This window comes from Desmodus rotundus, chromosome 8 (genome assembly GCF_022682495.2).
Source record: "Desmodus rotundus isolate HL8 chromosome 8, HLdesRot8A.1, whole genome shotgun sequence".
Classification (NCBI taxonomy): Eukaryota; Metazoa; Chordata; class Mammalia; order Chiroptera; family Phyllostomidae; genus Desmodus; species Desmodus rotundus.
In genome coordinates this window covers 14,457,611-14,483,065 of record NC_071394.1, presented here as the reverse complement: position 1 = coordinate 14,483,065, position 25,455 = coordinate 14,457,611, and the positions used below count along the sequence as shown (strand labels likewise).

The 25,455-nt window shown below is 44.0% G+C and overlaps 1 protein-coding gene across 10 annotated transcripts in view; it reads right to left on the bottom strand.

Annotated features, from left to right (window-relative positions):
* SAMD12 (sterile alpha motif domain containing 12) overlaps positions 1 to 23,882 on the bottom strand; it is a 316,862-nt gene extending 292,980 nt beyond the window's left edge. For 2 of the 10 annotated variants that reach the window (XM_045181704.2, XM_053929276.1), the window contains exons 1-2: positions 23,710 to 23,878; positions 15,262 to 15,328 (exon numbers count right to left, since the gene is read on the bottom strand). In XM_045181704.2, coding sequence (XP_045037639.2) covers positions 15,262 to 15,286 — 25 coding nt within the window. In that variant the 5' untranslated portion in view covers positions 15,287 to 15,328; positions 23,710 to 23,878. Of the gene's footprint in view, positions 1 to 15,261; positions 15,329 to 23,709 lie in introns of all 10 variants that reach the window. The other 8 variants (XM_045181701.3, XM_045181702.3, XM_053929275.2 and 5 more) reach the window with 8 other exon arrangements.
* Positions 23,883 to 25,455: the final 1,573 nt, after the last annotated feature.

Sequence of the window (25,455 nt, the reverse complement as noted above, 5' to 3'; positions counted from 1 at the left end):
AAAACTGGTCAGTAATTACCGGGGCTGGAGGAGAAGGGAGGGGATGTGTCGCTGAGTGCTTCAGTTCGGGACCATGAAAGGGCTCTGGAGACGGGTAGTGCTGTGGTGGCCCGACAACGTGAGTGTGCTTACTGCCACTGAATCGTCCCCTTAAAAATGGTTAAACAGTGAAGTTTATGTTACGGACATTCTACAATAAAAGAGAACTAAAAACACCATCCCCTCTCATTTTATCCTCCTACTGTCTCCATAAGCGGAAAGAGAAATTCCAAAGATATTTTCTTTATTCAAAGTTTGGAGAGTTTAGCAATAATCCAGTTGTGATTTCTGGTTAGGACTTTTTTTTTTAATAGCTAATAATGGCAGCTCAATAGACTACTTGAGAATTTCCCCAGGAAGAGCACGTTCTCCAAAACAAGCCCAGCCTGATGGGGAGGAGAGAGTCTGCGATGGCTGGAAGGAAACCTGGCCCACCCTGGACCTGACCTCTGAGGAAGCCCATTCTGAGTGACTTAGGTCACAGTAACAGACTATCCACAAGTTCTCCTCAAGGTGATGCGAGGAGAGAAATAAGAAGTGCTGGCATGGCTGAATTCATTTGCAAGAATAAGGGGCCCTTATTCACGAAGAAGTCACCCAGCTTCCCAGTTCTTTCAACCCCCACCCACACCTCACTCTCCCTGCAGTGAAACAAGGGACGCAGCCTTGTTCAAGTTGAAGGCTCCTTTTTTCTGAGCTTTTCTGTGAACAGAGACACTGAGCAAACACTTCCACCAGCCTGGGGGCTGCTCTGGCCCCTGCGCCAAGGGTTGCCACAGTTCCGCAGAAACTGCTCCCAGCTCCCGAGATGTGTTGTGCTTCTCTGCTGTGACAGAACCCACCTTTGTACAGAAGATGCTCTTCCCTATTTCCATGGAAAACCTTTCAGGAAATAGCAAATGCTCTCTTCTTTCCACTATGAAGCTTTAATGACGTTGCACCCAATATATCCTCCTAAGCAACGTTGACCATAACCTCTTTTCCTTATTAGAAGGTATGTTCTGTGGTTTTTTTTTTTGTGTGTGTGTGTGTGTGTGTGTACCATGCACTGCAAGTATTTGGTGACATGACTGGCTGGCCTATGACCAGGAATCCCCTGAGGCAAGTGACTTCTTCTTACTAAGTTTTACAAACTTAGCGCCTAGCCCACATGACCCCCCACAGCCAGTGCTCAATCGCCGTTGAGACAACAAGCAGAAGTATGTTGGGAAGAGCCTGATTCAATCCTCCTTACTGCCACTCACTTCTTAGGAGCAATATACATCTCTTTTTCAAAAGAGCACACAAACGTTGCTTCCAGACTAATTGCGGAATTCACCAAAAATACAGAAAAATCACAGAACCATGGAGCTGTCCTGAAACTGACTTACTTGACTGCCTCCTGCGGAGCAGAAACGCTCTGTGTGCCTGCAAAGACTAACCACCCAGTAAATGTTGCTAGATGGATGAATGACCTTAGAAGCAAATATATTCGGACCCTGGAATTAGCTATTGGAATTGAGATACACTGTTTACAATTTCATGTATACACGGCTTGCTCCTAGCTAGAAACAAAGTCCCCGAAGGACACAGCCCGTGTTGCGTACCTCAGCCATATAAAATATGCTCTTACCAGACACTCTCCAAATACTGGTTTAATTACTAGGGGTGACTTAGTACATTCACTGGATTCAAATGCCAATGGGAAGAGAGGGGAAGAAACAACGTGACCGTGAAGAGTTGGACCTCACAATACCATGCTCTGTCATCCTCACCAGCTTGCCAGATGGCAGTGCTGATGACTACGGTGTGGCCGCTGGAGCTGGGCCTGGATGACTCTGTCCCGGCCAGATGTTCAGGCCACGTGCATCTGGGTCAGAACACTGTCTCTGCCACGTCACAGGAAGCACACTCCGGCTCCATGTCTACAGAGACAATTTCATCTTTGTAACAGTTTGTTATGAGGGATCCTCGTCCCTCAAAGACTACTTAAGTGTAATCACCACATCAGCTCTGCGCCCTTCTGCTCACGATCTCTGGGCCAGGTAATCTAAATACGGCAGATACTAAAATAAGGCTTAGCTTACACATTTCAGCACCAGTAGGGTGGGGGAAAGGCTCTAGGGCACATAAAACATTAACTCTTCTCATTCATGAAGAGAATATGAAGGCAGGTCTATTTAGAGGTGCTATGAAGCTTTAGACAGGATTCAGGTGTCAGAGTAAGAGAGATAGGTGAACTACACAGGTGACTTTAAAACATTTTTACCGTGATACTATAAGAAACAGATTTCATTCAGTCCAGTGCCCAAACACACCTGTATCTATGTATATAAATGGGAGATTTTATGGAAAATAATTTTCCTTTACTATAGGTGATCTACTCTAATTTTCCTTATATCCTTTATTTTTTTTTTAATATAAAGTAGTGCCTTTTGGATGCTTCTGAGAAGATAGAATAGAGATACATTTCTTAATTCATCCCACTAAGGAAAAATAAAAACCCTGGACGTTATACATAAGACAAAAATAAGATGACTTTGAAAGGCAGAAATAAGGAAGACATCTAGGCACCTTAGAATTCAAGGAATGATATGGTGGTGAGTTCCCTGGGCTTTTTTGCACCCTCTATTCCAGACCTGAAGCTGAAACAGCCCGCAACCTACAATGTCATAGGACAGAGAACAAAAATAGGACACAAAAGCCTGCCCCGTCTAGCCAAAGGGCCATGAAAGGGGCAGGCTGGCAAGGCCAAGTTTAGACAATAACTGTTCTGCTCAAATATCACAGAATATAGATGACCAACCACTCAGCAGAGCAAGAATGGAGAGCCTAGACTTCTAACCTCTTCAGGCTACAATAAGGCACCCTGAAACTCCTGAGATGTGGATGTCAGAGAAGGCTACATAGGGACCCCAGATTCTCATCTCTGTCATCTGGTAATGAGGCCACCTCCTCACCCCTGTGGTGCCAGCTGAGGTGATGTGGGGAGACAGGACTTCTACCTGCACAAGACAGTAAGAGGTGGGTCCCCTTCCTCGGGTGGAGCCAGAGGAAGCCCAATGACTTTCTCCAACATCCTGCGATAAGCAAGAGGCCCCTCCTCCCAAGTACCAACTGAGGCCAGCGTGAGGTTAAGCAAGCCAGCTAACACAGAAGACTGAAGATCCAGAGACTTACAACATAAAATATCTAAGTTTCAATAAAAAAAATCACTCATATCCAAGAACCAGGAGACTCTCAAATGGAATGAGAAAAGATAATAAATGGCAACACCAAGATGCAAGAGGTAACAGAATTATCTGGCAAAGAATTTAAAGCAGCTATTATAAAAACACTTCATGAGTAATCACAGCTGACATGAATTTAAAAAAAAAAAAAAAAAAGGAAATCAGCCAAGAATTAGAAAGTCCCACACGCACACAAAAAACATGAACCAGAAGACAAAGAAGAACCAACTGGAAATGTAGTAACTGACAAATACAGTAACTGAAATAAAAACCTCAGTGGATGGGCTCAACAGCAGAATGGAGGAGACAAAGGAAGACTTAAGTGGAAAGGGTAAAGGGAACTTCCTTGGAAAAGGAAACATTCTCCCTCTCGCTCTGGTTACACAATACTATCAAGTACCAAAACTCAGCGAACTGAACACTTAAGATATGTGCTTGCTACTGTATATAAGGTAATCTTCAGAATGTAACAAGAACAATTAAATACAGATACTATATATCTGTATTTTAATTACTTCTAGAGAGAATTAAGGAGTGATTTCTGAATCATGTGTTTTCATCCACACCCCTCTCCTCCACCCAAGAGACAGCTGCCCAGCAATTCCAGTGCAAGCTCTGCCACGCCCCTGCTACCACCTCTTTCCTGTGAATGGACATGTTAATACTACATTATCAATCCTCAATTTCCTACTGTGTTGTGACACCCAAAACACCCGACACCCCGTGTTTAATGAACATCAACCCATTTTTATCCCATTGCCTTCCACTATCATAAAAGAGAAAGAGTTGCCATAAATTTTAACAATTTTTAAATAGAATAGTAGCCATGTGTGTGTGTATATATATATATATATATTTTTTTTTTTTTTTTTACTTCTATTAGCATTTATGTGATGCTGAATTTACTCCCAGACTAAGTTTTTGTTCTTCTATTTCTTCTGGGATATCCTTTTCTCCCGTGCAGCCTCCTCTTCCAGTTTAGGAAGAATCTGCTCTTTTTCGGTAGGGTCGGCTCAGTGTGGCGGGGACGCCCGCATGTGGGTTAGCCCGCCCGTGGGCTCTGTAAGCTCTGCGCTCCATCTTGGGAGCTTTGTTCACCTGGATGCGCTCAGGGACCAGATACTCTACGTCTAAACCCTTCAGTTTGGCATTACTGTCGGCACTTTTTAAAATCCTCACCCAGGGACATTTTTTTCATTGCTTTTAGAAGAGACAGGGGAAAGGAGAGAAACATCGATGTGAAAAACATCAGTTGGTTGCTTCCTGCACATGCTTGGACTGGGGATCGTATAAGCCTAGACCAAGGAACGAACTTACAACCTAGGTATGTGCCCCAACTGGGTGGGAATCAAGCCCCTGACATTTCAGTGACGAGACAATGTTCCAATCCACTGAGCCACACTGGCCAGGGCACTGGCCAAAGGTGACTCAGCCACCAGCCCTGGGTCCAGCCCCACTGTTTGGCCTGGGCACACCCACCAACTCCACCCTTGTCGCGATGGAATGACACACACCGCTTCTGTAAAGTGACATGCTCCAGATACTTGGTGGCTTTTCAGATGTGCATTCCCTTGATGCCTGGGCGTTTTCATGAGTGTTCTGAAAATGAACGCAAAGATTTGAACCTCTTGATTTTCATGATTTTGTGGGGTTTTCTGAGTCAAGTGCATAGCGACCCATTTCAGAGGTCATGTCAGGTCAGTTACAGGACGAGTCGCCATGTAATCTTTTAGGGCATAGCACAGACTTGAAAAGTGCCAAGTGGCAACCCCTGAGAGAAGGGCAAACTAAAGTGAAATTCAGTTAAAAAACTAAAAATAAATAAAGCCAGAGGAAAAAAAAGAATAGCTTCACAAATATACAAACAAGCTTGGTGAGACCTGAGAACGAGGTAAAAACAGAGATAAAGGCAAATAGCTGCACCTTGTAACACCCTAGGTACTGGCTGCGTCCCGTCGAACCGAGTAAACAAAACAGAGGTGACTCAGTTTAGAGAGACTTTCCATGTGGCAAACTGGCGTTTCGGGAAGGGAGGAAGATACACAGAACGATCACCAATGGAGGACTTTTCATCCTCTGTCGCTAAGGTATTAGATATTAGGAGGAGAACATTAGATAGTAAAAGGAGGGAAAGACTTAGAGATGCTAAGCATCTTGTTGAAGACCACCACGAACTTGGCAAAGGGGGAACGAAAACAAGAACTGTCTCACCCCGCGTTCCATGTTGTTCCCACCACTGCATGCTGCTCCGGGGAATGAGATGTTTTCCCTCTGTATCTTACATTGTTTGGTCAGTAAAGTCCTGAGCTTGGAGGTAACAAATCTGGCTCGGCCACCAACTCTCTGTGTGGCATTGGGCAAGTTACTTAGCTTTAGGTTAGGGCTGTTTTTCCTGCAAAATCAGAATAATAATCATAACTTTTTTATAAAGCTTCAGAAGAATTAAATGAAAATGTATGTAAAGTCCTTAATGTCTGGCCCGGAGTAAGTGTGCAACAAGAGGTAACCATTGCTATACATATTTCTTCCTTTGTTCTTATGAATATCATCTTAATGGTATTGATACCTTCAAAAGCGAATACCCTGACCCTTGGTATACACATCTTGGCCTGCACACACACAGGCAGCTCCTCTAAAGAAAGGAAGAGGTGACTGGTCAGTGTGGTTAGGGAAGGCGGAGGGGGGCGAGAGGTCAGAAAAAGACATCAGAGAAAAAAAGAGAGAAGCTTAAAATTCTATTGAAAGGGTTATCTGGGCAACGAAGGGAAAAATACTATTTGAGCCAGAAATGTATCTGTCACGTCACAGGAATGTGAAAAAGGCTTGATAGGTTCTGGTGTGATGAGATGAATGTCAGTGTCCCCCGTGTGTGTGTGTGTGTGTGTGTGTGTGTGTGTGTGAGAGAGAGAGAGAGAGAGAGAGAGAGAGAGAGAGAGACAGACAGACAGACAGACAGACACAAGGTCATCTCCATGGGCTAGTCTGTTGCTCTCTCTCTCTACTCACAGTAAATGTTCCTCAGACTAAAGATCACTCAAGTTTAACACGCCCCATTCCTTGTTCACAAATATACATGGTATATTATTATATGCACATGTGTATATATCTAAATCAAAGATCATAGATCATAGAACCTGAAAGAAGAGCTATAAGGAAGTAGAGCTTAATTTATGGACAGAAAATAGCTCAAAGTCCAGCGGAGCCACAGATAGGTGTACAACTTGCTAAAGATTGCTTGATGAGGAAACAATAGTCCTTTTATAAAAAATTTCCCAAATTTACTAAGAAAACTGGTAAGGTGCCATCCGAGTTGGCATCACAGATTGCAGGTCACTGGTCCTCAGGGCACCCCGGTCGCTCTTCTGAAGCCACACTGCCCAAGATGGGAGCCCATATATGCACGTGGCTGGCTATTTTAATGTAAAGTCATGATATTAATTTTTTTCACGATATTTAAATAAATTTGGAAATTTAGCTCCTCAGTCACAGCAGCCACCTGTCGGTCGCTCAATAGCCAGCAGCCGTCGTGACTGCCACCCTGTCAGTGTGCACTCCCGGACATTTCCTTCACTGCAGGAAGGACTACTGACAGCACGGGTTGGAAAAATCAGTCTTTCTCCCCAACATTACTTGAAAAAGAACTGAAAAAACAAGAATTCGATGTCAGAAACTATTTTCTTTTCTATTTGCTTAAACTATTTGCTTAATTGTTTTTAGTGATCTAAATAATGATATCTACATTTGGGGGATAAGAAAAATATTAACTACAATACCATAATTAGAGATTTTATAAAATGTGTGCTCTTTGGCCATAACAGCCCTTGTAACGCGTCTAGCTCTGACTTGCATACACATTTCAGAGAGGCTTATGTAACAGTAAGAGCCCGCCTCTTCAGTTATTTTAGATAACTGTCAGATCCTGGAATACTCTGTCCCCCACCCTGGCCACTCCTGTGTCACAAATCAGTTGGTTTTTTGTTATAAGCTTTTAGAGACCCAAGATTATCTCTGAGGGAGATAGAGATAAACTGAGAATCAGAGATAAGTCAGCTCTGGCAAAGCTCACAGTCGACTGAAATAGTGGCTCCCAAAAGTCTGCCCAGAACTGAGATATGTGATGAAAATTTCATTGGTCCTCAGCAAAATGGAGGGGGGGGGAAAAAAAAAAAGATAGCCTCGTGAGTTTTCCACTGGCCATATGCTTTCAGTGTAAAAGCCTGTCCTTTATTTTGATTTTGTCTTTCCTGCATTTTTTATGTTAACTGCCTATCTTTTATCATATTCAATATGTGCAGATAAGTTTTAATGTTACCAAAATAAAAGCTATAAAACTATATCTCCCTTTTTAAAAATGTCTTGTTTGAGCAGTACTTCTCTGCTACTGACCAAAAATAAGCAGAAAAATAATTATTTGTAGAGGACATGAAGGTAAAAGAGGGTGGAAATAAGGGCTACAGAGAAAGTAATAGAGGGGTTGCAAAAACTGAGAAAGTAAATGATTATTTCCAAGCCAACCCCCCCCAAAAAGTCAGGTAAGACTTTCATAGTAACTTGGCATTTCATTCAGATAGATTTTTGAAAAAGTGGTCAGGCCTATATTTCAGGAGTAGGTGTCCAAGCCAAGGGACCAAGGAATCAAGCAAAAAAGAAAGAAAATGAGAAAGAACTCACAGACACGGACAACAAGATGGTGATTTCGGGGTGGAGGGTAGGGGGAAGGGAGGTAGAACAGGGAAATGGAGGGAAAAATGGTAATGGAAAAAACACAATGACATTTTTTAAAAAAAAGAACCCCCCCCCCAAATTAAAATACAATAAAAGAAGATACAAATTAGGAAACTTTGGAGGGTTGACAAGGCAGAGCAAGTCATTTGGGATCTACAGGACGTGAACAAATAAGAGATGAGACAGGAAGATCATCTGGGAACAGCTTACAGTGAAATGTGGGGCTCATGCTATTAGGATAAGAAATTTGGAAATTTTTTTCACTAAGCAACTGGAAAATCAACAAATGATTCAGGCGGGGGAAGCAGCCAAGCTGGGTCTCGGTAACATGGGCACACACACGATGGCAATAAGCATCGGTTGGTATGTGAGCATCCTTCACGATTCAGCTTGAGACTCATTAACACCTCCTCCTGCGTGACAGAGCATACCTAGGCTCCTCCATCCGAACTCCCAAAGTGTTTATCTGCACTGGTCTGCACTGCATAGGGCAGCACATGCCGCTTTCTCAAGGAGCCACCACAAAATTGGGCACCCAGTTAATCAAACTGTTGTAGTTAATTATCAGTGTCACTCCCTGTGTCCCTTCAAACACTGGGCCCACAATAGGGGCCAAATAACGACAAGGCAACACAAATCCCATGGCCCTGATGTTCCCACCTATGAGTCCCTACAGCAAGCTGAGTGCTGTGGGTGGGCACCTACCCTGTGGACGTCCTATGCACATGCGCTCACTTTGCCACGAGAGACGGCTAAAGCAACAAAACCCAAGCAAACAGCAGAGCACGTGACTATGCTTTTGAGAGAGAGTTTATACCCCTACTTAGCTTTTCAAATCAGACAATGCTTCTGAAATACTTTATCAGTTTCCTCACTGTTCTAAATTTTCTTGGCTGTACACAAAAACCAAAACAATTCTAAAGGATACACTTTGAAAGATTAGCAATTCATTTCATGGTGTTATAAATTATGTCTAAAGATGCTTCCAGTCAGTTCTCAATATGACAGGCATTAAAATATTGTAAACACCAACTGTTATCACCTAAATCTCCCCTTAAGATTAGGGGGACATGGGAGAATCGAGTACATAAAACTCAGATCAGAGAAAGCCTGTCAGTCCAACCATTTGCCTCCTTGGCTGCTGCTATCAAAAGCCATGAGGAAGATGGAGCCACGGTCCAGTTTCCAAATCTCAGCTGAATCCTCAAGCTTCACTCTGTCTTCCATCTTCGATCCGCCCACTGGCTCCTCCCATAAGTCTATGAACATGCTCAAGTCTTGCCCTAGATAACAATCCTCCCCCAACTTTGTTGGTTCACTTATTAACAAACTAGTCCCTTCTTTTTCCTGTCCCTACAGCAAGACTGTTAAAAGTGCATTATTGTTTATAGTTCAGGCAGACCTGTATGGATACTGTTCTAAGCACTTTACATGCTTGGGTGGATCAAGTTACTGTTTGATACAATTATTCACTCCCCTTGGAGCACAGTGTGTGGTCCTATGCAATGATTTTGACCTTGGCCATGTGAGTTAATTTGGCCAATGGATATAAGTGGGCACATGTGAGTAGAGGAGCTAAACATGTGTGTACAGTTTGGTTTAGTCTCTGATGCACCTGTAGTAACCAGGGAAAGAGCATGCCTGGGGCTGCTGCCCCTTCAGTCTGGACCCCAGCATGAGACACACAGAGCAGAAATGACCCCAACCTAGAGTCCAGAATCAAGACCAGTCTCTCTTGGCAGAGAGGTGAAGTGGGGAGTATGCCAGGTGCCGGACCCAAGGGAGCATGCGGGCCATGGCAGCATCTCGCTCTTTATCCTGAAGGCATAGGAGACCTTTAGCGTGCAGCTTCTGGGGGAAGTCCTCTCTGTTCCATCCAGATGCTGTCTGGGGTCTGTCTAGATCCTTCAGAGGCCCAGCCTACGATTCCAGAAGCATGTACTACAACACAATTACTGCTTATGCATTTGTCACCCCATCAGTGCTGACGTCCCACCCCACAGTGGTTATTCTAATTCAGGCTGAAGACAATAGTGACCACACTCCTGTCGTGTCGAAGAAAACTTAGAGGAGCAGATGTTTGAATCGACAGGTCTTACCCCTCTGAATGCAGGGCCTAAGCACTTTGGAGACAGGAGAAGAGATAGATGTCCTTCTAGGGGAACAACCCACAATAGCCATGCCTGTCTCAGAGAAGATCCTAAATTCTTGCTCTGCAGGCAGTAGATCTGAATCTGGGAAGCAGCTGGCATGAAGAGGAGGTGGTTCTGCCAGCTGATACTAAAATAAAGCAGAGGGTAACAGGCATTTCATCAGCCATACGCCCTCTGCCCCCATCTGCATGGCTGACTCCTGTTACTCAGGCCTCCTCAGCGGAGACATTCCTGCCCACCTAATCTAAGTAGGCCTCCAGGCGAACAACACCCCATCATTCGGTTTTGGTTCCCTACATGGTACTGGGGTGTTGACACTGAACTGTACGTGTCCTGGGACAAGTCACGAGGAGGAGGGGGCTTGCCTGTGCCAGTCATTGTTATAACTTAGCACAGTGCCCGGTGCAGGGGCAGCACTCGGGAAATAACTGTCAGCAACGGAACGAACAAATGAAGGAGAACGGGCCGTCCTGTTCTTTCACACACATCCTTCCCTCCGGTGTGTTTTCCTCTGCTTCGGACGTTCCTGTTTAACAGGGAGCTTCAAAGTCGTATAACTGTATACAATGTTTAACTTGTATGGATGTCTCTACATTTTTCTGGGTAAAGAAATCCTAGTTTTCATCAGGAAATCAAAGAATCCATATCTATTATGAACTAAATTGTGTCTCCCCAAATTCATATGTTGAAGCCTGAACCCCGAACGTGACTGTATTTGGAGACGGGGCCTTTAGAGAGGTGATGCACATCCAGTGAGGTCCTGAGGGTGAGCCCTCGTCCCAGATGATTGGTGCCCTTATGAAGAGAGAGCGGACGAGACAGCAGGGATGTATAAGCAAAGGAGAAAAGGCAATGTGCAAGCCCAGGAGAGAGGTCTTGAGAGAAACCGAACCTGCCAACACCTTGATCTTGGGCTTGCAGCCTTGAGAACAGTGACAAAATAAATTTCCATTGTTTAAGTCACCCAGTCTGTGGTACTTTGTGATGGCAGCAACGGCAGCCCTAGGAATCTAATATAACATCCCTGTAAAGTTAAGAACCACTAATAATAAACTACCATTTATTTAAGCACCTAATTCCTTACATTACCTCACCTCCTTTATTCCTTTGAACAACGGGGATAGGACTGCTTCCATTCCACAGAACCGGAAAATAAAATAAGGACCTAAACCCAGTCAACAGTTCATCTTGGATGCACATCAGAACTACATGGAGAATTTGCAAAGTCACTCGCACCTGGCCAACCAGGAAAGATCCCAAGTTAGCTGGTCTCCAAAGAGCCCAGGCATAAGGTACTTCTAATGATTAGCTGGAATTAAGACCCACAGAATAAGGGCAATCACAATCCCAAAATTATACTATTTCTGTAGAGAATACATTTGCAAGGCTCAAAACTGCAGTCAGAAAAACCAGGTTTAGAGGGTCTTGGGTTGTGCAGGTGAAAAAGAGATGAAGGCCAAGTCAGGACAGAGGGGGCAAGGATGAAGATGGGTTTCGAAATCATTTCAATCAGGGGTTGACCAACTTTTCTATAAAGGGATAGACAATAAATATTTAAAGCTTTGCAAACCATATCACAGCTACCCAACTCTGCCACCATGGTACACAACTAGCAATACACTACATAAACTAATGAACGTAATTATGTTCCAATAAAACTTTCAGAAAAGAGGTGGCCAATTTCCCACCCCTAACCTAGACTGTAAAACAGGTCAAGCTTGGTCACTGACTAGATATGAGGGAGGAAGGAAGTAAAGGTAGTTGCTAGGCTTTGGGATCTTTATGTTCTCAGTATTTGGTCCATAATCAGAAATTCTTTGAGTCAATTGACTGTCGGAGGAGGATAAAGCCTCATTCAAATCATGTCATTCAACAGCCTTGTTTTATTGGTCATGACATTGAGGGCAGGTGCCGCCGAGGTGGTGACCAGTTAGCAGCACAAATACTACTCCCCGAGTTTCTAACTCAGGGGTTGCTGCTGCCCTGCACTGCACCGCTGCCTTCTATGCCTCTAGGTAAAAAGGTTTTTCTCTCTCTGCCTTGGGACCACCATGTTACATATGTAATAATAGTTACTGAGTACTAAATATCACCAGCCATGTATAATGTGTCCTAGGGAGACCATCTCCCATTTCAGGAAGCTTAAAGTCTTGTTGTTACACACATTTCACCCAAGCCATCTTTGTGCTCCTGGTTTTTTGGTTTTTTTAGAGCTGATATTTTTTAAAGTGGTTGTGAAACATACATCATATTTCTTTGCTCAGAGGATCATTCACTTTCTAATCTGAACACTGTTTTATGTTAAAAGCATACAGAGAATGCATTCAAGCCAAGAACTAAATCACTGCTTATTCAGCCTCCTGACAAGGAAAGAATAAATCACAGACATGCATTATCAGAACATAACCACAGTCAACTCCAGTTGAAGACCGAGAAACCTTACTGAAAGGCACGCAGAATGCCTGATGACGGTTATGCAAAACCAAAAGCCATACAGAGAGAAAAAGGCTAGAAGAAAATATGCCAAATACTAATAGTGGCTGTTTTTTGAATGTGGGTCCATGGAAAACTCTTTTCTTTCTACTTTTCAGAGGATATATCTAATAACCATGTAATTATTACTATCTTATAAGGTTAATTTAAAAGGAAAGTGTTACTATGTGCATTTTTTTAAATTCTTGAATTTCTAATAGTATCTTGCTCTAGGATATTAATAGAATACTTTATGTAAATATTAATATAAAATTATTTTAAAAATTGTAAAGCTCTTTAGGTGTACAACAAACTATGCTTTCAGGTACACGTAGCTGATAGAGTTTTGTGACTGGATAAGTTACTTTTCCTTCATGCCTAGGGAATGGCTCCTCTTTAAGTATTTCCAGACACCATAGCCTCCTCACTATTATCTTATTTTCCAGTACTGTTCCCTTTTTTCTCATCTCCTGACAAATAAACCCAACATGGTTGGCTGCGTGTCGTTAAGTTCAAAAGTTTCTGAACAATGAATTCTCTTTAAAAATGGGTGCCTCCTGCTCATCAGGAGAGAATTCTTCCTACTGTGGTCTTGCTCTCTTCCTGCTTCTTTCAGGAAACTGACCCACTGGCCCCTCCCTGAAAATGGAAGATGTTGAAATAGAGGACAAAGGCAATGCCATAGAGCAAGCAGCTGGGCCAATAGCTGGGTCCTTTTGGTGTGACAGTTGGCTCTTCCAAAAAGGCCAGCTCAGCGCTGTCAAGCTCTCACCCCCATTCCCACTCCAATGATGAGTAGACACAGATGCGGAGAGAGGAGAAAAAGCTAGTTGGGGTGGAAAGAGGCTGCTGGGTGTGACTCTTGGGGACATCTCTCCATTCTAAGTTCAGAAAGACCCTGTCAGCACAGAGGAACAGATGGGAAAGTCTCTAGGAAGCAGTCAGCAGAATCAATGCTGAAACAAGATCCAAAAATGCCACATCTGAACACACGAGTATTGTACATGCAAGTTTCTAAGACCAGCTCTGCGTCCCAGCCAACCCTTCCACAGCTGCCCTTTTCCGGAGGCCAAGTTATCAATGCCACCTCAATGATAACTTCCAATCTCAAATATAAAGAAATACACTCTTGCCCCAAGAAGTTTCATAAATAGGAAGACTCTCTTCCTGGGGTGAATCTACTTTGGTTTGCATGACTGCCTTTGTCAAATCTCAGCGTGTACACTCAGCATGATGTTGAGAGTTAGGAAACTTGGGCTTTTTCTGTGTCCTGTTACATTTGTTCAGAAAGCCTGATGCACTGGGCAAAATATGAATTCTTTCAACTATTATTTGCCAAGCACCTGCTATGTACCAGGTATTCTTCTAGGTGCTCAAAGACATCCATGAAAAAACCCACAAAGATTGTAATTGTAGTGAAGGGAAATTTCTGGTTAATTAAGAATCACCTTCAGAAATGAGAATTCCTAGAAAATCTACATTTAGATTGCTGACTTTCTTAGAAATAATACAGTAAAATATACTCAGATGTAGAACCCTACCTGGAAGTTAATAAAATGAATGGATAAGGGCACAGAGTAAGGAATCAGATTTTGTAGTTCAAAGATTGGGTCTTCTCTGAGTAATTAACCAACCCAATAGAAAAAAAAAAAAAGACCTAAACATTCTGACATAAGAAGATCCCTCTTCTTGTCCTAAAAACACTCAGATAATTTTACGATAAAAACCATGATTGACAGGTCCCATTCATACATAAAGAGCTTTTAATTTTTTTAATGGGCCATTCTAATATGGGCAGAGAGCCTAATGTACACAAAGTTTTGGGGCTATCTAACATGAAAGCAGACCAAAATGAACAAGTTGGGAAAAAAGTAACTTGGAAGAAATAAATATGGAGAGCAAAGTAAGCTTTATTAAAAAATTAAAATGTTAGTGTTAATATCTTCAATGAAATATGGAAAGATTACATCCACAAAATAAGATTAGGTGTTATAAAAACTTCAGAAACAAAAAAATCTCTTTAAGAATTAAAAATGGTAGGAATGATAAAATGCCATAGAAGCTTGAAAGAAAAATTAATCTACCAGAAAACAGAACAAAAAGAATCAAGATGAGACATAAAGAAACACTGATTTCAAAAATAAGAATCTCCCCAGGAAATTTATCATTTCAAAAAATAGCAGTTAGAGAAATAAAGAACAGAACAGATTGGCTACAATCAAATAATTCAATAAAAATTCACAGAAATGAATGAAAATATGGAAAGAAAATATGGAACTTTCACTTGGAAAGACCATTAAATACACAATATAATAGATAAAATGGACTCACACCAAAGCATAGTCTCATGACATATCTCAATACTAGGGATAGAAAGAAGATTAAATAATTTTTTAGAACATGTATATTTTATACAAATGATCATACTCTGGTTTCTCTTCAGATTGTATAAATCTTTTGCCTTTCACAAATGAACAAGAATCAGAAGGCTTCAAGATTTCTCAAAAACAAGACTAGAAACTTGGACATAGTAGAGGCTTTAGCATTGTGAGGAAAGATAATCTTTAACTTTAAAAAATCTAATTGAGTTATCAATTAAGTACAAGGGTAGAATATATACATTTTCAGATATGCAAGTTCTCAAAAGTATGCCTCCCACGTACCTTTTCTCAGGAGGATGAGTTCCATCAAAACCAAGGTTAACAGAAAGTAGGAGAGATACTCAGGGTCCTGGAAGAGGGGATGTGACACCGAGATTGGCACCCCAACAGTGGTGAAAGAAACACAAGCAAGTCTAGAGAACAACTAGAACTGTTTGAACCAAGTCAGAATTCTTTTGGAAATATTTCTTCAGTGACAAGGAATTCACAGAATACCTAACGTATGAATTATTGGGAGGAGACTTAACTGAGAAATGTTTTGTTTAAATAGGTGATAAGTTGATAGGACACTAAGCAAAGAACAATAAAATACCATTTAGCAATTTTTGAACATGATCATGATTAATTGTAAAATTATGTTCACATATAATTTTAATAAAAATATAATCTAAATTTTAAGTTTATAAAGTACTTATTCTACTTCCTGTGATATAGTAGGTTCTCAAAGAATTTAGACACTCTTATGATTTAAATACACTATACATACATACACAGGCTTCACTCCCAATTTGTTTTACTGAGTCTTCTCAGACAAGTTACGTACCCAAAGCCTGTTTCCTCATACACAAAATGTGAATAAATACAGGGACAAGTTCAAAGCAGTGGTTGTCAGGGACTGTGGGGATGGGAAGGGGAACAAGGAAACTTTTGGGGGTGTAGGAATTGAGCTTGATTGTGGTGGTGGTTACAAGACAGAATTATTGTATATGTTTGTCAAAATGCAACCACAAATGGTGGATTTTATGGTATGTAAATGATACCTAAATACCTAAAGTAAAATTTAAAAAAATACTAAGAGAATAGAGACAGTATTTAAATAGGGACTCAAATTTCAAAATTAATAGTAAAATAGATTGAATGATACTTCATCTTGAAAAGAGAAACTCAGTTTATATTATCTATTAGACCGAATTTATATAATTGTAAATGTGTTCATTCTGAACAAAAACCCATTTTTTATTAATTATATAACTTCTGCAACACGCTTTACGTCAGCAGGACGAAACACTTGTCATTTCACGCTGGACTTTTCATAGCCCATTTATACAGATCACATTCCCCAAAATGTTTCAGGGCATCAATTTTCACCAAAGACTTTTTCTTAATCCATAGATGGTATTGATATTTTTTTCTTTGGTGCCTATAAGTCAGCATCTTATGACAATTTTCTCTTAATGGTTTTATGGCCTAACTCTTCCAGATCTTAATTGAGTCACAGCTGTATGATTCCATCAGTTTTCCAATGTCATTTTCATTGGGTCCATGAAAATTTTCCTCTTTGGAAAGTTCTAAAATTGCTCTATGCAATCAATCTACAGACATACTATATTGTGTGGGTGGGTGATTATCATACCAATCAGAGAGGGCCTGGCCTACAAAACTGTGGGAACTAGGGGGCAGGTAAATTGTTGGAGGTAAAAGTTATCTAAGGGATGAGTCCTTCATGAATACACTCATGTTAGAATCACTTTTACTCTCCTCTCCTACCTCACAACTGCAGGAAGGAGATAGTTAACAAATCAAGTAACACATTTAAAAGTGAGGATGCCAGTTTCACCCCAACTCTGAGAACATGCACCCTTCACTGAGCATCTCCCCTTACACCATTGTATCACTAGAGCGCCATAAAAATGACTCAGACACTTTCTTACGTGTGGCAGGAAGAAGAGACAGACAGCATCACCCCCATCGTCTTGTCTGACATTTACCGAGTGTTTACTGAGCAACTACCAGAATAGAATGGGTTCTAAGAGCTTTATTGACACTAATATAACCCTCTCAACATGCCTAGGAGTGTTACTGTTAATATGCCCATTTGATAGATGAGCAAAGGAGTCCGAGCTGTTTGGTGAATTGCCCGGCCCACACAGCAGGTGCTCCGCAGAGCTGGGGTTCACACCCAGTCTGGCTTCAGAGCTGTACATTTAAAGACAGCACTGTGAGTGGCATAGGCGCATCGCCCCCAAAGTGCAGTGGGAGCCAGTGGGAACCCATTCTGTGCCTCTGCTCTCCAAATCAGCTGCAGCTCTGAGGTTCACACCCCATGGCCAATCCACAAACATCTGCCAAATCACTGAACTTGGGATTTGCTGGGCAGAAGACCACCACCAAACACCTTCTGCAGAAGCGAGGGCAGCCGAGGAGCAAAGGAACTGAACTTGCCAGCTGGCTCCTCCCGGCCCCAGTGCCCTTGGAAAAAGGTTGCATAAGGAAGTGAGGCGGCTGCCCCTGTCACCAGACAGCTGCCGCCCCTTCCTGCTCTTCACTGCAGGAATGGAGCTGTCCAAGCAGCTTCTTGCACCCACACTTTACAAAACTCAGACTAAATATAACCAACTGTGCTCTCATGAGCCAGCTCAGAGCTGGAGGAGCTGCTACATTCCCCTTCAGAAAACTGGGGAGGAATCCGCCTGAGTTACAGGTGAGAAGCTTCCTTGCTTGCTCCTGTGGTTTTAGAAGGACTCTATGCAAGATCAACCGGGCTGCGAGGAGTGCTGAAGGCTTGGCCCAGCAGATCATAGAGCCTGTGGGAAAGGGAATGTACCAGACATGACTTAGGAGCATCCTCATCCACTTCCCTGTCCATAAAGGGCTACACAGCTGTAACACGGGTACTTGGGGGGAAATCCATTAGGTAGAACATATTCTGCATATACCACTCTGTTTCATGCCCTTTCCCCATTCCTCATCCATCAATAGCCTACTAAAAGCTCACTCAGATGCTTCTCCCTTGGTTAGGCTTTCCCCATCCAGCTCAGAACTCAATGCTCCATTTGTTCTCAGACCTCCCACGTTATGTCACTTGGACTTTTATTTAGCACTTATATCATTCAGCCTAGTTCTCTGTCTCCTTCACCAAAGGCGGGGGGGGGGGGGGGGGAGAGCAGAGCGAGATAAACTCCCTTCTTTATTAGATTTGCCCCAAATCTATTGGAGTTTCTTGCACACAGGAAGTACTCTTTTTTTTTTTTAAATCCTCATCCAAGGATATGTTTATTGCTGTTAAAGAGAGAGGAAGGGGGAGAGAGAGGAACATCTATCAGCTGCCTGCTATACGTACCAGAAATCGAACCCGCAAATTTTTGGTGTTCGGGATGACACTCCCACCAACTGAGCCACTAGGCCAGGACCACAGGCTGCACTCTTCCTGCTTATCAACGGAAAATGCAAAATCTGCCTGGAGGCCAGCGGAAGAGTGTTTGCAATCTCCCTTCCCTTCTCCTAATTAATTAAATGCACACCTGACACTCCCTAGAGCTCAAGTACCAGCTTCAGACCCCTGGCCGCCCCTTCTGCAACAGGTCACCACGGCACCCACTGTGACTCAGCTTTGCAGATTATGCTACACCAGCAAAGTTTCTACACAATCTCTCCTTATTAGCGCCACCCCTTTTTCCTTCCTGCAGATGAGTAAGGCAAGGTGGATGAGAAAGAAAGGGTTGGCTGAAGGGAATGAGTAAGGGCTGGGCCAGGCAACGCAACAAACAGTAGGATGAGACTCAAACTGTCTGAACTGGCCAGGACGTCCGGAGCAAGAGAGGGGAGTGGCAGGAACCAGTGTCACAGCAGGTCTCAGTCACTAGGCAGGAATCTCCAGGGATGGGCTTCTGCTCACCACCCTCTTGTCCTACAAGAATGATTAATAGAAGCCACTGGTGCAGGAGGGCCAGATCTCATGGGCTAGGGAACAAAGCTATTAGAGAGAGAGAAGAAAAAGGACCCTGGGTGATAAGTGTCATGGGGCATCATGACACCGTGCAGATAAGAGCCCTGTTAGGGAAACTCGCCCGCAGTCCCACTGCTTTTACGTCTGCTCTGTGGATGAACACGGTTGGGAGCGCTCCTTAGGGGTACAAGGGAGCTGTGTGGAAATCAGAAGCATCCGTGTGTAATCCTACCCATTCGTTTGTTCATTCATTCATTCATTCATCCGACAAGCTTCATGCAGGGTCTACAGTGGGCCAGGCCTAAGACACACTGCTTCACCTCAGAAAGCACCACCAAGTAGAAGAGATGCATACAAATGGTGTTCTCAACAAGGAAATGTAGCAGGTGTGCTAGCACCAAGACCGCCATCTTCCTCCTTGCTTCATGTGTCATATGGTGGGGGGGGGGCGTGGGTCCATGAAAATGACACTTCTGGTCTCTCTCCACTCCCTCGCGGGCTTTTCTCAGAAGAGAAGGCAACAATTCACATGCAAGTCTATGAAAAGGAGCAAAGCGCAGGTGACTCAGGCCTCCCTCCTTCCCCTTAGGGGCCCCCTCTCTGTCCCTTCCGCTGTCGGTGTTACAGACAGGCACTTCTGGGAGGGTTGTTTTACTGCTGGGGTGCAATATTAGGAAGTCCACTTCATCATTCAACCCAAAGCTAGAAAAAAATAACTCATGCGGCCTTGTAATAAAGATGACGTTATCTCCTATTGTGACTCCCTGTGACTCAGTTCTGAATTCAAGCAGGATACGGAGCATCCTTTCCAACTGCTTCTCTTTGCAACAAGGGTCTATCTCATCTGCCCTTTTCCCCAGCCACTGTTATTACTTATCCTCACAATATTTTGGCAATGGGCAGTTTTGTCACTCTTTTACAGGAGAAAAACTGGAGAACCTGAGCCCTGAATGACTCATGAGGGACCATTTGATAAGCCAATTTGTTCCCCTATGATGGAAAATTCAGATTCCCTAGCAGAGCAGTCATTTAGCATACACAGCTTTCCCACTGAAATCTTTGCAGAGGGGGCGGCGATGCTGAATATTGGAAATCATTTTTCTGCCATGTAAGAGGGGCTATTCTATAAGATCTGGAATAGAAATGCTATGTACAAGGTCCGTTCGCTCCACTTTACTTATATAGCTCTGTGGATGAAGCGAGGAGATGAACTGGGGACAGGGACTTGGAAAACCTTTCTCTTGCTTCGGGGCATTTATACTCCATTCGTGAAACAATGACTGTGATCCTCCAAGTGCCAGCCACCAATGTTGGCATAAAGAGATGAATACAACACGGTCCATGGTGAACCCACCCTGTATAATACTGCCAGCCATGCCTGTTATCAAACCGTGCCTCAGTGGGCACAACCGTCTACACAGTCTGTCAAAGAGAGTGGACTACCCTGAGGTTTCTGCAGCTACCTCCTCTCCAGTGGTCCCAGTTCTCCAGCTATTTGGGGTAATTTATTACAATACAATGTTCTGTTTTGTTTTGTTTTAAGTAGACAATGGATGCCAGTACAATCCCAATCTGAATGCAGACCGTCAGGTGTTCTACGGCTGGAAAGCACAACTCTACGGAGCCCAGCTACCCATCAGCTGAGAGCCCCGGTCAGGCCTGGGAACTGACCAATTGGGATGTTGGCATGAAATTCAAAGAAGAAAACACAAATCAGAGAAGCCATAAAACCATAAACAAGGGGTGCCTCTTTTTCATCTTCAACTCAAGGCTACAGGTTCAGCAAAATGAATGAACCCCCTCCTTGTTCTTAACACTTTTACAAGTTCGAGCTTACTTTAAAAAACAGGTTACACATCACAAAAAAACTCCTAATTTGTCACTAATTAGAAAGACTGGTGTGAATTAAGTGACAATTTAGGATACAAAACACGTGCCCAGTAGTTTTGGGGTTTTTTTTTTTTTTCCCCAAAGGATGGGAGGGAGTACAGGTAACATTTCTGAGGACCTACGTCCCAGGCACTCTTGTATAAGCCTTTTCCTTTATTTGACCCTCACAACTTTTCTGGAAAGTAAATAGTAATGTACCCATCTTTTTCCAGATACAGAAATTACAGTTCAGATGTTAAGTAACATATATTTCCTACTCCAGTTCCTCTGGCAAAATTCCTTATTCTCTGAATCGGTGCTTCTCCATGAGCTTGGGGACACCGGTCCTTCCTTGGTCTTGGGCTGGGAACGATGTATGGGATGACCAGGCACTGAAGGGCAGTTAACATCCCTGGCTCCTGTGCACAAAATACCAGCAGCAGATGCCAGCAGTAGTCCCTACATATCCCAAACCTGCCTTAGGGGGACAATGGCCCTCAGATGAGAACTACTGGCCTAAAACATTCGTCAAGTATCAAGACAAAAGACTGACGAGAGGGGCACATCCTTGAAAAGTGTCCCCTACCTTTGCCTCTCTCAAAAGTCCATTATTTTATGGCATTTGGATGCCTAAGAAAGTCCCACACTCTATGGAGTCAGCTACGAAAGCTCCCTGAACGTATGTCCCATGCATTCCAAGAACATATATTGTGCACCTATTATGGGTCAGGTACTGTGCTGGGAACGTAAAGTCAAAGAGTGCACGGTTCCAACCCCCAAGGGGTTACAGGCTTATAGTCTAGTGAGAGAGGTTAGCATGGCAAACCGGATGGAAGCACAGGTGCTAGGCAGGGATGCTTAGTGCAGAAGGCACCTCCCATAGACAGGACAGAGTGCCAGGAAGGCAGACGAAAGGAAGGGCCGGGACAGGTTCCCAGAGGAAGGGAAGTTTCCCCTGAGCCTCCAAAGAACAAATAAGAGTAGCCAGGCAGGCCCAATCCAGGCAGAGAAAACTGCCTTTTCAAAGACCAGAGAGAGGAATGGTATTTGCAGGCGAAGTTTAAACTACAATATTTCCTTCATTCTTTAAGTGGAGACCCCACTGTGATTCAAACTCAGGATCTCCTGCTTACTAGACAGTCATGATAACCAAATAATTCACTCAATTTATTTTCCGTATAAGTTATCCATGGTCCAAATGTAAGTCCTTCCAAAATCCTTGCTTTTGTAAGGTATAATAACCCATCAGACAAGAAATATGACTAATTCTATACTTCTTCCAGGAAGCAGGAAATTCTTTTCAAGTACATTGTAGACTGGCAAGCAGTGGGAGTGCCTCTCATTGGGGACAAAGAAAAGTGGGTCACAGTTAATAATGTCATCTGATGAGTGAGGTAGAGGGGTGTCCATAGATCAATTTATCCTTGGCCTCAAGCTCAGGATGAACTTTGTCCTTTTTTTCTTTTTTAACCTGAAGTCTTATCTCACCATCAACTGTAACATGAAAATAGCCAGATTCCTACCCTTTTATTACATTTGCACAGAAAACTTAGAGAAGCCTTTGGCTATGTGTTTGTCCTGTTCAAAGGCATATATGCTATATAGAATTAAATAACCAAATACATTAACAAATATATTAGATACCAATCGACAGATAACGGGAAGTGGCCAGCTAGGGATGTCTGCACCTGAGACAGCCCAAAGGCAGTAGTTTCCCGCATTAATAAAAGCTGAGCACAGGAGCTGGGTTGTTGCTACATTGGGTTAAGTAATTGTAAAGAACAAGAGTCAAATTAGCTTAATTTTTCTCACCTGGGGCAGGGAGGGAAGCGGAAAGTAAGCAAGTCCTTGTGCTTCTTCTGGCCTGCAGCCTACAAGGAACAGGCTCACTTCCCCTTGGCACACAGCCTGATGCAATTAGCAGGCATGCCCTCTTTTCCCCACCCCCACCCCTTGCCCTCCGACCTGAGCCACACTCGTGAACCACAGTTCTGGAGGTGAAGGCGCCATCCTTTAGCCCCTTGATTATTTCGTTGTATCAGTTTGACCTCCAACTTGACATCACAACCATATCTACTCCACATATTTCCCCCCAGAAACTGCCCTCAAAAGAAAGCCTGTGTTCTGAGCTAAGAGAATCTGAAGTGAAAACTCGGGATCCTACACACACTGCCTGTCCCAGCTTTTAACCAGGAAGTTCAAGGGAGGCAGGATTGTTGAGCCCAAACTGCAAAGCCAAAGGCCAGAATTACACTAGGAAAGAGGCAGGTGGTTTTCAAAGAAATGAATTCACCAAATCGAATAGGTTGGTTGTCCTTTTTACCCCTGGCTGATTCCATTCCGTTTCTGTAAACTTTGGAATACCGGGAGGGTTGCATAAACAGACAGGTGTAGGAGCACCTCCACTCTCGGGGTATGTCTGCTGCCGCCCCTGCCGGGTGCACACGATGAGGGGCCCTCGATCCAATAGCAGTCCGTACTTCCCGATGACGCACCTGGCCAGGGTCGTCTCCAACGTGTTGGGGGCAAAGCCAGCATCCCCAGCCCGGTGGCCGCCCTGCTGATCACCCAGCCAGCCAGCCCAGAGGGAGGGGGCAGCGAAAGAGGACCCTCGGGGCTAAGACCTCATGCCTGTCTCCCCGCATTTCCCCCCTTTCCAGCACGTTGTTTCACATTAGGGACACTTGGTCTCCAAGCCTAGAGTCCTGCGCACCTACGTGTCTTTCCAAAGCAACTGAATATAGCGCTTACTGGCCTTCCGTGGCTCAGGTGAGCGCCAAGAGGTGTAAGAGGAAAGGGCCCTCTCGCCACCAACCCCATTCCTGTCCTCCCCACGTTCCCCAAGATTCACCGAGGATGTGTGTATTGGGGTACGCGGGTTAAGAGGGAGCTTAAAATGCCCAAGCGTCCCTTACCTTCCACAGCCATTCTCTCAGAGCTTCCCTAACGCATGCATAATTTTCTTGGCCGAGATACTCCTTCTGCCCCCGCGCTCCCCCCCTCCTCGCGCTTTCGCCTCAATATTCTGCGCTCATCTGCTCCGAGACCAACCTGCCGCGGTCACGCAGAGAGAGGCTGTCGGCTCCCAGCTCCGCGCGGGGCCGACTGGGAAGTGTAGTTCCCTCTTTCTCTCCGATCCTCGAGAACACCCCGAATACTCCGCGGGGCGCGCTCTACCCTCCACACTCGGACTGCAGCTCTGGCTTCAGCGGGCCAACACAGAGCAATCCCTTCTGGGGGTTCTCGTGAGAGGACCCGGGGACCCCAGGAGGGGGCAGAGACTACATTTCCCACGATGCCCTGAGCTGGGATTCGTTCCGCACTTAGAGTAGAGACCGGTGATTGAGATCTTCGCTGCATTTAGAAGGGGTTAGGCACCTGGCAGGAGTGGAGTAGGAGGCAGGAGGCGGCGGGGTTTTCGGTGTGATCTCTTCTTGGGCTTATATTTGGCCTCCTTGGCCACCCATTTAGTGACGATGGCAGAGCCACCAGGGGGCTATGGTTGATCGCCTGGGCCACATAGCCGCTGCACACGGTGCTACTGAAACTTGTTCCTCTGCACCCTGGGTTGTGTGGGGTTTGGGCGAATTCTAGCAAGTAATAAAGCTGGTCCTCCACGTGGTTCAGGTGGTTAACACTTCACACAGGGGTGGACGATGGCATATAAATCCCGAACAGGAAACAGCCCTAAGGGATTATTGGGAGCAAAACCTAGGAACCAGGCAGGATTCCAGCTGAGGATGTCAGAGATTTTGGTAAACCTTTCCAGCCTGCCTGGCCTGGGACCTGTCGGTGGTCTGTGATAGGGCCTACGAGGCCTAAGAATTAATGTTCTTTCAACTGCTGAACCTGTGCCTGAAGGCCAGGTGCTGGGAGTGCTTTGAACTCACAGGAAAAGGAGCGTCACCTGGAGAGCAATAGAATTCCAGAGGGGGTAAATCCTGATTAGTCCTGATAACAATGAAGTTAGCAAACTTTTTCCCCCCTGCAGGTGGAAATACAGATGCATTTATGGCTGGTAGAGTAAGGGAATGGCCTTGGGAATAAAACTAGCTCAGGACTGCAGGAAGACTTTTAAAAAATAACTCTTAAGGAAGTACAAAGATCTGATTCTTCCTATTATAACTACTTAGATTTTCTTTTTCTGTCTTGTTCATATTTTTTAATTTTTTTTACAAACAGTTTTGTTTCTCAGGGTGTACTAGCACTCCCTTCCTTCCTTCCTTCCTCCCTTCCTTCCTCCCTTCCTTCCTTCCCTTTTTTTCTTTTCTTTTCACCACCAAGGACATATGAGCTTAGTCCTCCCATGGCTGTGTCTGGGTCTTTGAAAAAGACCTGTGTGTATCCATTAAAGGCCTTTGGTGATACTTTAACTGAGTGCAAATCAAACCCAAGGCTTCCAGCTTTGATAGTCAGACACCTTTTCAGTGAGACACAATGGTCACGGGCAAAATAACTTTCCCAACCACATATGTAACCAAGCATTGCAAAGTATGGAAGGGACTGAAATCCAGGTGCTTGTCTCCCCTCTCAAGTATATGAACTCACCAGAGCGTTCATGTCCTCAGACTGAACGGATGAAAGAGAAAGCCAGGGGATGGCAGGCAATGACAATAGTTCTCAACTTCGTGCATCCGCCTTTTGCAGACACGCATTCCTAA